Source organism: Bufo bufo, chromosome 6 (assembly GCF_905171765.1).
Source record: "Bufo bufo chromosome 6, aBufBuf1.1, whole genome shotgun sequence".
In the NCBI taxonomy this organism is placed as follows: domain Eukaryota; kingdom Metazoa; phylum Chordata; class Amphibia; order Anura; family Bufonidae; genus Bufo; species Bufo bufo.
Genome location: NC_053394.1, coordinates 305903129 through 305915461, shown reverse-complemented (window position 1 = coordinate 305915461; position 12333 = coordinate 305903129). Strand labels below are relative to the sequence as shown.

Below are 12333 nucleotides of genomic sequence, written 5' to 3'. Positions count from 1 at the left end.
TCAGCACAATGCGACAGACATCCTGAGCGAGACAGTTCCCCTCACTGCTGACACTGTAATCCAGGCGCTCTGTGGCCAAGTCGGTGCCGCTACATGGCTGCCACATCTTCATGCAGAAAGAATGAGGAATTTAGAGACAGAGGAAACAAGCTACAAATACTAGGGTGCAATTATCTTAGAGTTGTTCATCTCTGAGGGCCATTCGGGCAGACATTCTCTCCATCAGTGTGGTCAGAACTGCGGAGGGAGTCACTGGTTTGCTGTTCCTTTGCTCCCCTGCTGCCGCTGAGCTCTACAGACACAGCGTCGACATCTGGTTTCATGCGAGTCACATGGCCGCTGCAGCGATGACTGACGTGTCCCCCATGCATCACATGACCCAGTGACATAACGCATGGGGGACAAGTCATTGATTGCAGCGGCCACGTGACCCGCGTCATACCAGAGGGCTGGGGCAGGGGAGCATAACAGCGTGAAATAGGTAAGGATGAATCCCTCCGCAGGTCCAGCCACCGTAAGCATAGACCAGCTGTCTAGACCTGCACCAGATTTATCACAGGGGTTCAGACGGATGATAAATCTGGTGCAGGGATAGGGACTTTTCTCTGACTCTATACCAACTATTGGTCAGATTATGCCGAGACAGAATTTTACTCCAGAATTGTGGCGCAAAACGGCACATCTTAAGTTAGGCCCCCTTTCCTGTGAAGCCATAACCCCTTTCAGGCTAGGCGCAGATAACTTCTCTAAACTTAGGTACATCAAACAAGGCCACATTTTGGGGCAATTTACTCCAAATTCTAGGTGCACTTCCATTAGTAAATGTGAGTCAATGTTTAGAATTTCTGCACCTACCTGTCATCCAGGTCTTCTCCAGCCCCGTCACTCCCATCCTGAATATGGCTGCTGAGGGATGGAAAAGTGCTGCAACTCAGACCATCAGTGTCTCTTGGGTCTGTGCAACTGGGATCGCCTATGGACAGGGTCACGCCACGTCCATCATTGGCCATTTTCAGGATGAGGCAGTTAAAGGGAACCTGTCACATCGAACATGGAGGCAGCAGGTTATAGAGCTGAAGGAACTGAGCAGACTGATATATAGTTTTGTGAGAAGAAAATTCTGTAAAACTTGTACTTTATTTAAATTCCTGTTCATTCTGAGCTTTGAAGACAAGGAGGCGGTCCTATCTGTGATTGACAGCCTTCCCTGTATGACTGTAAATACAGATAGCTGTCAATCGCTAATAGGACCGCCTCCTGGACTCCAATGCCCAGAATGAGCAGTTTTTCTGACTTTTCCCACAGAACTATATATCAATCTGCTCAGCTCCTCCTGCTCTATAACATGCTGTCTGCAGCTCAGACACCATGTTCTATGTGACAGGATCCTTTTAACGACTAGTGGGTAGAGCTTCACAGCACTAGAGTGGCACAGACATTCTAGACAGTATAGGAGAATTCATGGAGATGCTTCATAGGTCAAAAAGTGCAGTGGAGTAAGCAGGAACAAATTTATAAGAGACCTGCACCTCTTAAGAAGAAGTTAATGTATGCCTCTCCTGGCAATCCATGTGCCAGCCAGGCATAAATTACAGTAGATCTGTTGGGCTATGAGAGGCCACATGCCTCCACTACACATGCTGCAGTATGCCATGGTCATTGCCTTCTACTTCTGGCTCCATGTTTATTTCCCAGCACCAGCGGCTACCTAAAACAGCTGATCAGTAGGGTGGGGTGCTGGGTGTCGGAACACCCCTTTAATTACTTCTCCCTCCACAAGAGTCAGTTGGCTGCATCCACAACTACATCCCACCCATTGATTCTTGATCCCTCCATGTGCCCCATCTGCATCGTAAAGGGGAAGGATCTACGTCAGATTAGGTGATGTCTTGATTTTGATGGCTAGGGTGCAGTTATACAAAATTATCAAGCCCCCATTACCCAAATTATTCTATATTTTATTTGGTTATTCACATTCTTGCGTTCTATTTTTTCGCAAACGGAAAGGCTTCCTCCGCTTGTGATTTAATATGTGTGAGTAAGCTCTAACTTCAATAGGCGCCTCGCCTTCCTTTCAGAAGATGTAATCCACTATCGTGTTTGAGATGTCAGAACTCGTTAATTTAAGATTTCATCACTGCCGGCTGCTAGACCGCTCCAAATTTTCCAAATAATATATCGAGATATATATATTTCACGCATACAGCCAGCTATCGTAATGCAATATCCATTTTCCTTCCTCAATCCGTGCTCCTGGCTGTAGGTGACTACAGGTGGCGTCTTGACAGCGAGTCAGATGGCGATGCAAGCAGTGCACAGCAGGAAGCAATGTATATGATGTCCTCGGCAGGCTGCCCTCGTCTACGGAAGCTTCTCTGCTCACCTTCACATGGTGCCAGCCTGTTCCCACTAGTCAGATGCAGCAACGCTTTAATCCTCATGACACTGAACAGGCCCCTGATGGGGGGGAATTTGCACGCCATTAGTGTCATACAGTATGATGACTGTATTCTCAGACAGCGCCAAGAAAATGCACACTGGGTATTGCTCTGCTCCACAGGTGGACATACACAGCAGGTAGCAGCAGAACAGCAAAATCAGCGTGATGGCACAGGGCACTTGCTGTGGCATTATCACCCGTAAAAGTGCCATGGGTCCATGCAGGGGTGCGCACTGGGTATTACTCTGCTCCACAGCAGGTAGCAGCACGGAACCGGCTCCTCGACGGCAAGATCAGTGTGACGTTACAGGGCACCTGCTGGGGCACTATGACCTGTGGCCTATGCCTCAGGTGCAAGGGATCCATGCAGGGGTGTGCGCCGCAATGCAGATTATGGTATGACATGGGTTAGCACATTCAGTGTAGTATGCAGGAAATTTCACACGGACAAGCCATTTGGCAGCCGACCAAAGAATGTCCGTGGCAAGCCCAAACTTGTCATGTGCTGAAGGGAGAGGAGCAGAGGACTGGGGGTGATGAGTCATTTTTAAGAGATGCTTATTATCTGCAATGATGGCTTATTTACAGAACGACACTGGCGGATGAAGAAGTATGCCCTGCGTCCTCACCTACTAGTGGTGCTGTGTAGGACATGCCCGCTGCAGATTGCAGGCACACAGCGCTGATCTCTCCTCCCCCCAGCACTAACGATATAAATCCAGCTTAGCTCTGCTCTCTGGCATGGCCAGAAAGCTCCATTAGTGCATTTGTCTCCTTAATAGCCTGATGCACTAATGGCTTGTAAAAGGCAGCATCTCTCAGACCAAAATAATCAAACACGGAGTGGTCACCTCTCGATCATGGGTACAGGTACAAAAGACAGGCAAGATCTTTGATGGTTTCAATAAGGGAAAGCCCACGCCGCTATATACCCGAGCTCCAGGCCGCATATTTATTATTAACATCAGAGGTGCACAACCTGTGGCCCAGTTGCTAACATGAGGCCCACAATGCCAATTTGTGGCCTCAAGTTCAACTTTGATTTTGTCATAAATCAGGTCGGGGGTTGGGTCAGGCGGTTGTTGCGTTAGTCACAGCCTGATGAACGTCTTAAAAGAAAAAAAAAAAAAAACTTTATTGTAGTAGGAGGGCAAAAACCTATGTGTCACAATCAGGCGGTTGTTGCGACCGAGCTGCCAGATGAGCTCTGACCAAAATACAAGTAGTAAAAAAAAATAAATCAAATAAATTGCACCTAAATGTGTCTGTGGCAGTAAAACAGTATTAAAAAAAAGAAGAAAAAAAGAAAAACATTAAAAAAAAACTCCCCTGTCAATGCTTACCAGTAGGGCTGAAACGATTACTCGATTGAATTGAGTAATTCAACACAAAAAAAAAAAAACATTGATTCAAATTTTTTGCATCGAGGATTCATTTGTGTCATGTGACCACGGAGCGGGAGTGAAGCGCTTGCTATTACTAAGGCTGGGTTCACACCTGAGCGTTTTACAGCACGTTCCTACGCGCTGTAAAACGCTCAGACAAAAAACAATGTTTCCCTATGGGCATGGTTTTCATCTGAGCGTTTTACAGCGCATACGAACGCACTGTAAAACGCCCTACACACCAAGAAGTACAGGAGCTTTTTTGGGGCGTATTGTTGTGGCCGTTTTTCATTGGATTAATCACACAAATGCGCGTACTACGCGCGTTTTCAAAATACAAAAATGCCCCAAAATACGCCTCAAAAGCACCCGATAAAAAAGCCTGTAAAAAGCGCTTTTCGAATACGCTCAGGTGTGAACCCAGCCTTACAGCTCCGTGGTCACCCGCCGGCCCTGCACTGCATCCTGGATCCTGACACATCGTCAGGTCATAGTGCACATAAGCGCGCACTATGACCCGATGCTGTGTGACGTCAGGATCCAGGGGGACAGCCGGCAATGGATGGCATGGAGGGGCTGATCTGATGGCACTGGGGGACATGGCAATGGATGGCATGGAGGGACTGATGGCACTGAGTGGAGCTGAAGGCACTGGGGTGGGGAAGAGCTGAAGACACTGGGGGAACGGAGCTGATGGCACTGGGGTGGAGAAGAGCTGAAGACACTGGGGGAACGGAGCTGATGGCACTGGGGTGGAGAAGAGCTAAAGACACTGGGGGAACGGAGCTGATGGCACTGGGGTGGAGAAGAGCTGAAGACACTGGGGAACGGAGCTGATGGCACTGGGGTGGAGAAGAGCTAAAGACACTGGGGGAACGGAGCTGATGGCACTGGGGTGGAGAAGAGCTAAAGACACTGGGGGAACGGAGCTGATGGCACTGGGGGGGGATAGTGGAGCTGATGGCACTGGGGGGGGATAGTGGAGCTGATGGCACTGGGGGGGGATAGTGGAGCTGATGGCACTGGGGGAACAGATGCACTTGGGCTGACCCTTGGGGACTGAAGGCAGGGGGGTCTGATGAGTTTTTATAAAGGAAAACAGTCTATTAATTCATTTTTTATTATTAGATTACTCGGTTAACCGTAAAAAAATAAATCAATAGAATACTCTATTACTGAAATAATTGTTTACTGCAGACCTACTTACCAGGTCTACACTGGTCTATACCAGCACCTAATTTATTCTTAATCCATTCATTTTTTTAAAAAAGGTCATCCAGCCAGACAACCCCTTTAACTGTTCAATGGTCCAGCACTGCATGCCCATTCTTACTTATAGCCGTTGTATCTATGGGCAGTTTTACATTATTCCTCTGGTCTTCTTATGAATTTCCATCATGAACCACAGAAAGAATTTTGCATTCGGTGACCTGTTCATCTCAAAGTCATTCAACTCCCTGGTAGAACATGTCATACTTCCCATGCCTGCAGCATTTGGCTGACATTCAGCGTTTCCATACATTCTGAAGCTGGAGAAAAAACTGTGGAGCGTTACACCCCTATACAGGAGGGGGATGGGGCAGAATGATTTATTAATTTTTTACATATCCTACAATGAGGGTGTTTGTACATAATACACAATTAGGTCATGTTCACATGGAGTCTTTTGCCAGCAAAATTTGGTGCAGATTAAACAGGAGGCTATGCCGAAGTACATGCAGCCATGGTTTACAGCCATGTCAAGAATGAACATGTCCTTTCTCAGTGCTGTGTCCACTCGCAGTCTAAGGCTACTTTCACACTAGCGTTTTGGCTTTCCGTTTCGGAGATCTGTTCAGGGCTCTCATAAACGGTCCAAAACGGATCAGTTTTGCCCTAATGCATTCTGAATGGAAAAATGGATCCGCTCAGAATGCATCAGTTTGCCTCCGTTCTGTCACCATTCCGCTCTGGAGGCCTGCAGCGTTTTGCTGTCCGCTTGACGAAACTGAGCCAAGCGTGGACATAATAGAACCGGATCCGTTCAAGACGGATGCATGCGGTTGTATTATTGTAACGGAAGCGTTTTTACAGATCCATGACGGATCCGCAAAAAAAGGTAATGTGAAAGTAGCCTTAGCTGGATTCAATAGGGCCAAAACGTGAGCAGGCCTTAAAATTGAGAAACCCTTCGTCTTTGGATCAGTGTTATCTCTTGGAGAGATAAAGGAGACCCTGGGGGACTGAATCAGGTTGGAATGAAACACATCCTTATTGTACTTATATTGTTCTTTTATTTTATGTTCAATGTTTTCATTTTTTCAATACGTTTGTATTTACTTTTTATATCTCCAAATGTCTCATACACTGTGATATGTGCCCGTCAAATGTTATATTTGCATCACATATTTGAAAAACTCAAATAAAAAGACATTTAAAAAATATATATTGAGAAACCATTGCAGAAAGAAGATTTTCTGCTGTGGAATACCTGGTAGATTTTGCCTAGCCCTTATTCTATATCGAGCCTACTGAACTCTACATAGCAAACATTAGGCGATTTATACAGTTTAAGGCTCCATTCACACGTCCGCAATCCCGTTCAGCATTTTGCGGAACGGAATTGCGGACCCATTCATTTCTATGGGGCCGCACGATATGCAGCCCGGATTCGGACCCGCACTTCCGGGTCCGCAATTCCGATCCCCAAAAAAATAGAACATGTCCTATTCTTGTCCGCAATTGCAGACAAGAATAGGCATTTTCTATAAAGTGCCGGCGATGTGCAGTCCACAAATTGCGGAACGCACACTGCCGGTGTCCGTGTTTTGCGGATCCGCAAAACACACACGGACATGTGAATGGACCCTAAGGCATAGGTTAATCTAATATCCTTCTGATCTTTTGAGTACATGTCATCATTCCCCCTTCCCACTATCACACAAAACGTGACCCATGCGCATATCCCCAAGTATCACAAAAGGACATATTCGTAGAACTGTCTGCCATTTCTTCTGCTTTTTTTTTGTCTTACAGGGAAGGTGTAAACTGCTATTAAAATTCTAACAGCTTAGTGAAAATTAACAGGTTTGCCACTGTGTCTAGCTGGTCATACACAGATTAAAGGGGTTTTCTGAGATTTAAATCTGATCGTTGGGGGGTCCTTAACCCGCGACCCCTGCCGATTAGCCGTTTGAGAAGGCAGCACCACTCCTGTGAGCGCCGCGGCCCTCTCTCAGCTTTCCCTGGGCTAAGTGACGACACGTTCATTGGTCACATGGCCTAGGTGCAGCTCAACTCCATAGAAGTGAATGGGGCTGAGTGTGATACCAAGCAGAGTCACTATACAAATGTACGGTACTGTGCTTGGTGAGCTGCAAGAGGGCCGCAATGCTCACAGGAGTGCCGCTGTGTTCTCAGCTGACCATCAGGGGTCCTGATGACCTAGGGGGATAAGCCACTGACAGGTGTCGGACACTGGAGTAGTCTCCTCTTGTCCAGTCCAGAACACACACACAAGCTCACCCAAGGAAGAGGGAGGGAGGTATTTAGATCATACAAAACAACTGCCATGTTACGACGGAACCAGGTAAGGATGCACCATGTGGCGGCACATAGAGTAACTGTAGTTCTATACCTTGTGTGCCACTATAAGGCTTGCATGTGGCCTAACAGTGATGTTTAAAACGTGATTTAATCAAGTTATTTTCTGATGATACATTCCCTTTGAAGAGAAATAAAAAGTCGGGAATTCTTTCATTAGTACACAGAAACAAACAAATCTCAATAGCAATTTCCACAGGTTCTGTCTAACGTTACTACTATTATAAAAATGCTGGTTCTGCTTGTGGGTTCGAAAAAAAAAAAAACTGTACGCACACCATGCCGGAGGTAGGGACTCGGCTTCAAGTAAAACTGGTATTTTTGATCTTAAAGTACACTTAGAGAAAAATGTTGCAATCATGAGCACTTTTCTCTATATTACAGTAAATGCGCCACCTTTTCTCCATAATACTTCAGGTGACTTAAAAACATAAAAAAAACACTGGCATACTAGTGCGCCAAAGTTATTAAGAAGCCGAGGCGGAATGTGTGTGTAACCCAGAAATGCAAGTCTACCCCAGCAATGAGCTGACGTAGATTAGCGGCATAACTTCCGGGAGGCTCCACCCATTTTTTATTTTTTTTTAGAACGCTTTAAGAGCAGCTTAAGATTACAAAAAGTCTAACCATTTTGTGCAAAATGTGGCTTCAGCAAAAACTAAGAGTTTTGTACACCAGAAAGTGGTCTTAAAGGGGTTGTCCGTGAATAAATAACTTCTCAATCTGCATCCGCTATGGAAACGATCATACTTGCCTGCTCTCCGCAGCTCCGGTCCCGTGTGCTGGCTCCCGCATATTCATCTTCCAGTCCGCAGCTTGTTTTCTTTCACTGGCTTCAGCAGCCATGTATGCCTTGTGGATAAAGTCACTGCTGAAGCCAGTCACTGCCTGCAGTGGAGCAGGTGACCATGCCTGGGAGGAAACAAGCTGCAGACTGACAGATGGACACGTGGGAGTCAACGTGCAGGACCGGAGTGGCAGGGAGTGGGTAAGTATGGCTCCTTCCATAGTGGAGGCAGGCTGAAAAATTATTTATTCCCAGACAACCCCTTTAAGTAGGTTAATATATCCCCCCCAATATTCACAGACAGCAGTGAGCTAGGCCACATAGGGGTAATAGTCATCCATTCAGGAATGCTGCTTCCCTATAGCTTCCTCCACTGCCCTCGGCCATATTGTCCACTTCAGCCGCTTCCGGTCCATTTACACAACCACTATGACACCTGACTACGTGGGAATCTTCTTCAGGCCATAGGCTTTCACATGCCGTGCTATTAATGACTTATAGGCTTCATTCCAAAGGGATTATTAGGCCACATGCACTTTCTTCTTAAACACAGCAACATGAGTTGTCACACCCATTCTTAAGTCGCCCACTTTCCTTCCGAACATTTCAAAGCTTAAATCATCACAAGCCGTAGTCACTTGATTTGCTTCCTCTTCACTTCTTCCCCTGCTCGACACTCTGCAATCTCATTTGTCATTTGCTGTAGTCAACGCTGAGTATGTCACGATCAGTCCTGCACTTCCTTCTGAAACTATATGACATGGCTCTGTGGACATCCCCCAATGCAACGTGCATGTATATGTAAAAACCCACGCAGGTCTTTCCTTTTTAGACATTTTAAATCTACTTTTAGATCTAGGATTAGTAAAGCACATGCTTTCTTTTTCACTCAAAACTCTTACTCGCACTGCTGGACCCCCCATTTGTGGAGTAAAGTTGCTCCGACCGGACCCATTGTAGGTCCTACTTAGCTGTGCCCCTTGTATTATACAAGTCACTTTCTCAATTTTCCCCAAAATTTTGTCTTTATTAAGGCAAGTGACATGAGCCCTTGCAGTTTCAAGGGGCATTCACGCGACCGTATGTATTTTGCGGTCCACAAAAAAAAGGGATGACATCCATGTTGCAGCATTTTTTTTGCAGACCCATTGACCACATTTTGTGGCCAAGTATAGGACATGTTCTATCTTCTGCAGAACAGACATACAGATGTGGAAAGCACAGATGTTTTCCGCATCCATATGTCCATTCCACAAAACATTGAAAATGTCCTAGGCCGAGTTCACACCAGCGTCGTTGCTTCCATTGTTCTGCTCCAAAACAAGGAACAAACAGAAGTGCCGAATTGGGCAAAATAATTGACCCAAACGGAGTCAGACAGATCCCATTTAGTATAATGGGGTCCATTAGGTTTCCCTTTTAGCAGAGAAAAAAAAAAAAAGTCCTCCGCTGTTTTTGATGGAATCTGTGGAGCCTCAACGCAGGTGTGAACAAGCCCTATGTGCTCTGACACTTTTTCGGAGATACCTAATCGTTTAACACTACATAACTATTAGGGTAGGTATTCGGATGACAGGCCGAACTGGATGGACAAATGTCTTTTCGGCCTTATGTACAGTCCTGATCAAAAGTTTAAGACCACTTGAAAAATGGCAAAAAAATCATATTTAGCATGGCTGGATCTTAACAAGGTTCCAAGTAGAGCTTAAACCGGCAACAAGAAGAAATGGGAGTGAGACAAAACATTTTTTGAGCATTCAAATTAATGAAAACGAATAAACTGAAACAGGCTGTTTTTCAGCTGATCAAAAGTTTAGGACCAGACCTCCAAAAAAAAAACTAAACCCCCCTAAAACAGAAATCCAAATTCCAACATGAACTCAGTAATGAGTAGCTCCGCCGTTATTGTTTATCACTTCAAAAATTTGTTTCGGCATGCTTGATGCAAACGTTTCCATGAGGTGAATGGGAACATTTCTCCAAGTGGTGAAGACGGCCACACGAAGGCCATCTACTGTCTGGAACTGTTGTCCATTTTTGTAAACTTCCCTTGCCATCCATCCTCAAAGGTTCTCAATTGGATTTAGATAAGGGGAACATGCAGGATGGGCCAAAAGAGTGATGTTATTCTCCTGGAAGAAGTCCCTTCTCCTGCGGGCCTTGTGTACTGTAGCGTTGTCCTGTTGAAAAACCCAGTCGTTACCACACAGACGAGGGCTCTCAGTCATGAGGAATGCTCTCTGCAACATCTGGACATAGCCAGCGGCCGTTTGACGCCCCTGCACTTCCTGAAGCTCCATTGTTCCACTGAAGAAAAGGCACCCCAGACCATTATGGCGCCCCCTCCACTGTGGCGCATAGAAAACATCTCAGGTGGGATCTGCTTGTCATGCCAGTAACGTTGGAAACCATCAGGACCATCAAGGTTACATTTTTTTCTCACCAGAGAATAAAAAAACTTTCTTCCACCTTTGAATGTCCCATGTTTGGTGCTCTCTTGCAAAGTCCAAACGAGCAGTTCTGTGGCGTTCAAGGAGACGAGGTCTTTGAAGACGTTTTTTGTTTTTGAAGCCCTTCAGTCTCAGATGCCGTCTGATGGTTATGGGGCTGCAGACAGCACCAGTAAGGGCCTTAATTTGGGTCGAGTATCATCCAGTGTCTTGACGGACAGCCAATTCGATGCTCCGGCTCAGTGCTGATGACATTTTTTGGGGTCTTCCACTTGACTTTTTTGTTCCATAACCCCCAGGATCATTTAAGAAATTCCAAATGACTGTCTTACTGCGTCCCACCTCAGCAGCAATGGCGTGCTGTGAGAGACCCTGCTTATGCAGTTCAACAACCCGACCACGTTCAAAAAGGGAGAGTTTTTTTGCCTTTGCCATCACAACGTGTGACTACCTGACAGAAAATGACAATGAATCCACATCTTTGCACAGATTTGGCATGTGGTCCTAAAATTTGGATCAGCTGAAAAACAGCCTGTTTCAGTTTAATCGTTATTTTCAATTAATTGAATGCTCAAAAAATGTTTTGTCTCACTCCCATTTCTTCTTGTTGCATGTTAAAGCTCTAATTGGAACCTTGTTAAGATCCAACAATGTAAAATATGATTTTTTGCCATTTTTCAAGTGGTCTTAAACTTTTGATCAGGACTGTACTATGTTACTATATAATGTTCATATCTCACTATATATGTTCATATCTCACCTTCATCTCCTTCTGGAGCATACGAGGCAGTGATGATGTCGATGTCTGCGCAGTTCATGACAATCTGATTTGTGGCATTCTTCACCTGCACAGAGAAAACACGTATGTCAAACATGACAAGGCTGAGCGTGTCCCCACTTACGTCACATACACGAGTAAACCTTCAGCAAGCTACCTAGTCATTTAACGTTCTATCCCCTGCTTGCAGATTCTCCATTCAGTACTCTAGAAAAGCTGGGTGGCAATTCCATATGTCATTTGTAACGGCTACTCAAACACCACCCAGTCTTAACATAAAAAGTCAAAATGTACCACCAGAGCTTCTTGACCCAACACCCTAGGCCTGTGATGGCTAACCTCCATAACTCCAGCTGCGGTAAAACTACGACTCCCAAGATGCACACTTTGGTTGGCTGTTCTCAGGACTCCATAGAAATGAATGGAGCATGCTGGGAGTCGTAGTTTCACCACAGCTGGAATGCTGGAGGTCACTGGCTGCGCCTTCTCTACCAGGCTGGGCGACCGTCAAAGGACTATCTCCATGATGAAGCACCCAGTCTAACTAGGAAGCAGAGTTCAAAGGAGACAAGCAATTGATCTAGCAGCTGAGAGCAGACCGGCCCAGCGCGTCAGCCATTAATTTGATTCAGCGATGAGGACTAGGCTGTGTCATTACAGAAATTTCCAGGCACAAGCTGCAGGATCTGTATGTATCCAGGAAAACGTTCACTCAGTATAGCCAAGGGTGCATTTACATGGCAGCAATTTCCATCCATGCTCCAGTCACAAATTTTGCGGCCAAAAAGTGATTATATTTTCTTTTGCACAGTATGCTAACACGGCAAACGAGAACATTTCCCAGCACTATGGGGAGGATTTAATATTGAAGAAATGCCAGAATTTTTAGCTTCATCTGCAGGAAAAATAAA

The 12333-nt window shown here is 45.6% G+C and overlaps 1 protein-coding gene across 1 annotated transcript in view; it reads right to left on the bottom strand.

The window, feature by feature from the left end:
• NPEPPS (aminopeptidase puromycin sensitive) overlaps positions 1-12333 on the bottom strand; it is a 79792-nt gene that overhangs the window by 55641 nt on the left and 11818 nt on the right. Inside the window, exon 2 of the mRNA XM_040434933.1 lies at positions 11405-11489. Coding sequence (XP_040290867.1) covers positions 11405-11489 — 85 coding nt within the window. The remainder of the gene's footprint in view (positions 1-11404; positions 11490-12333) is intronic.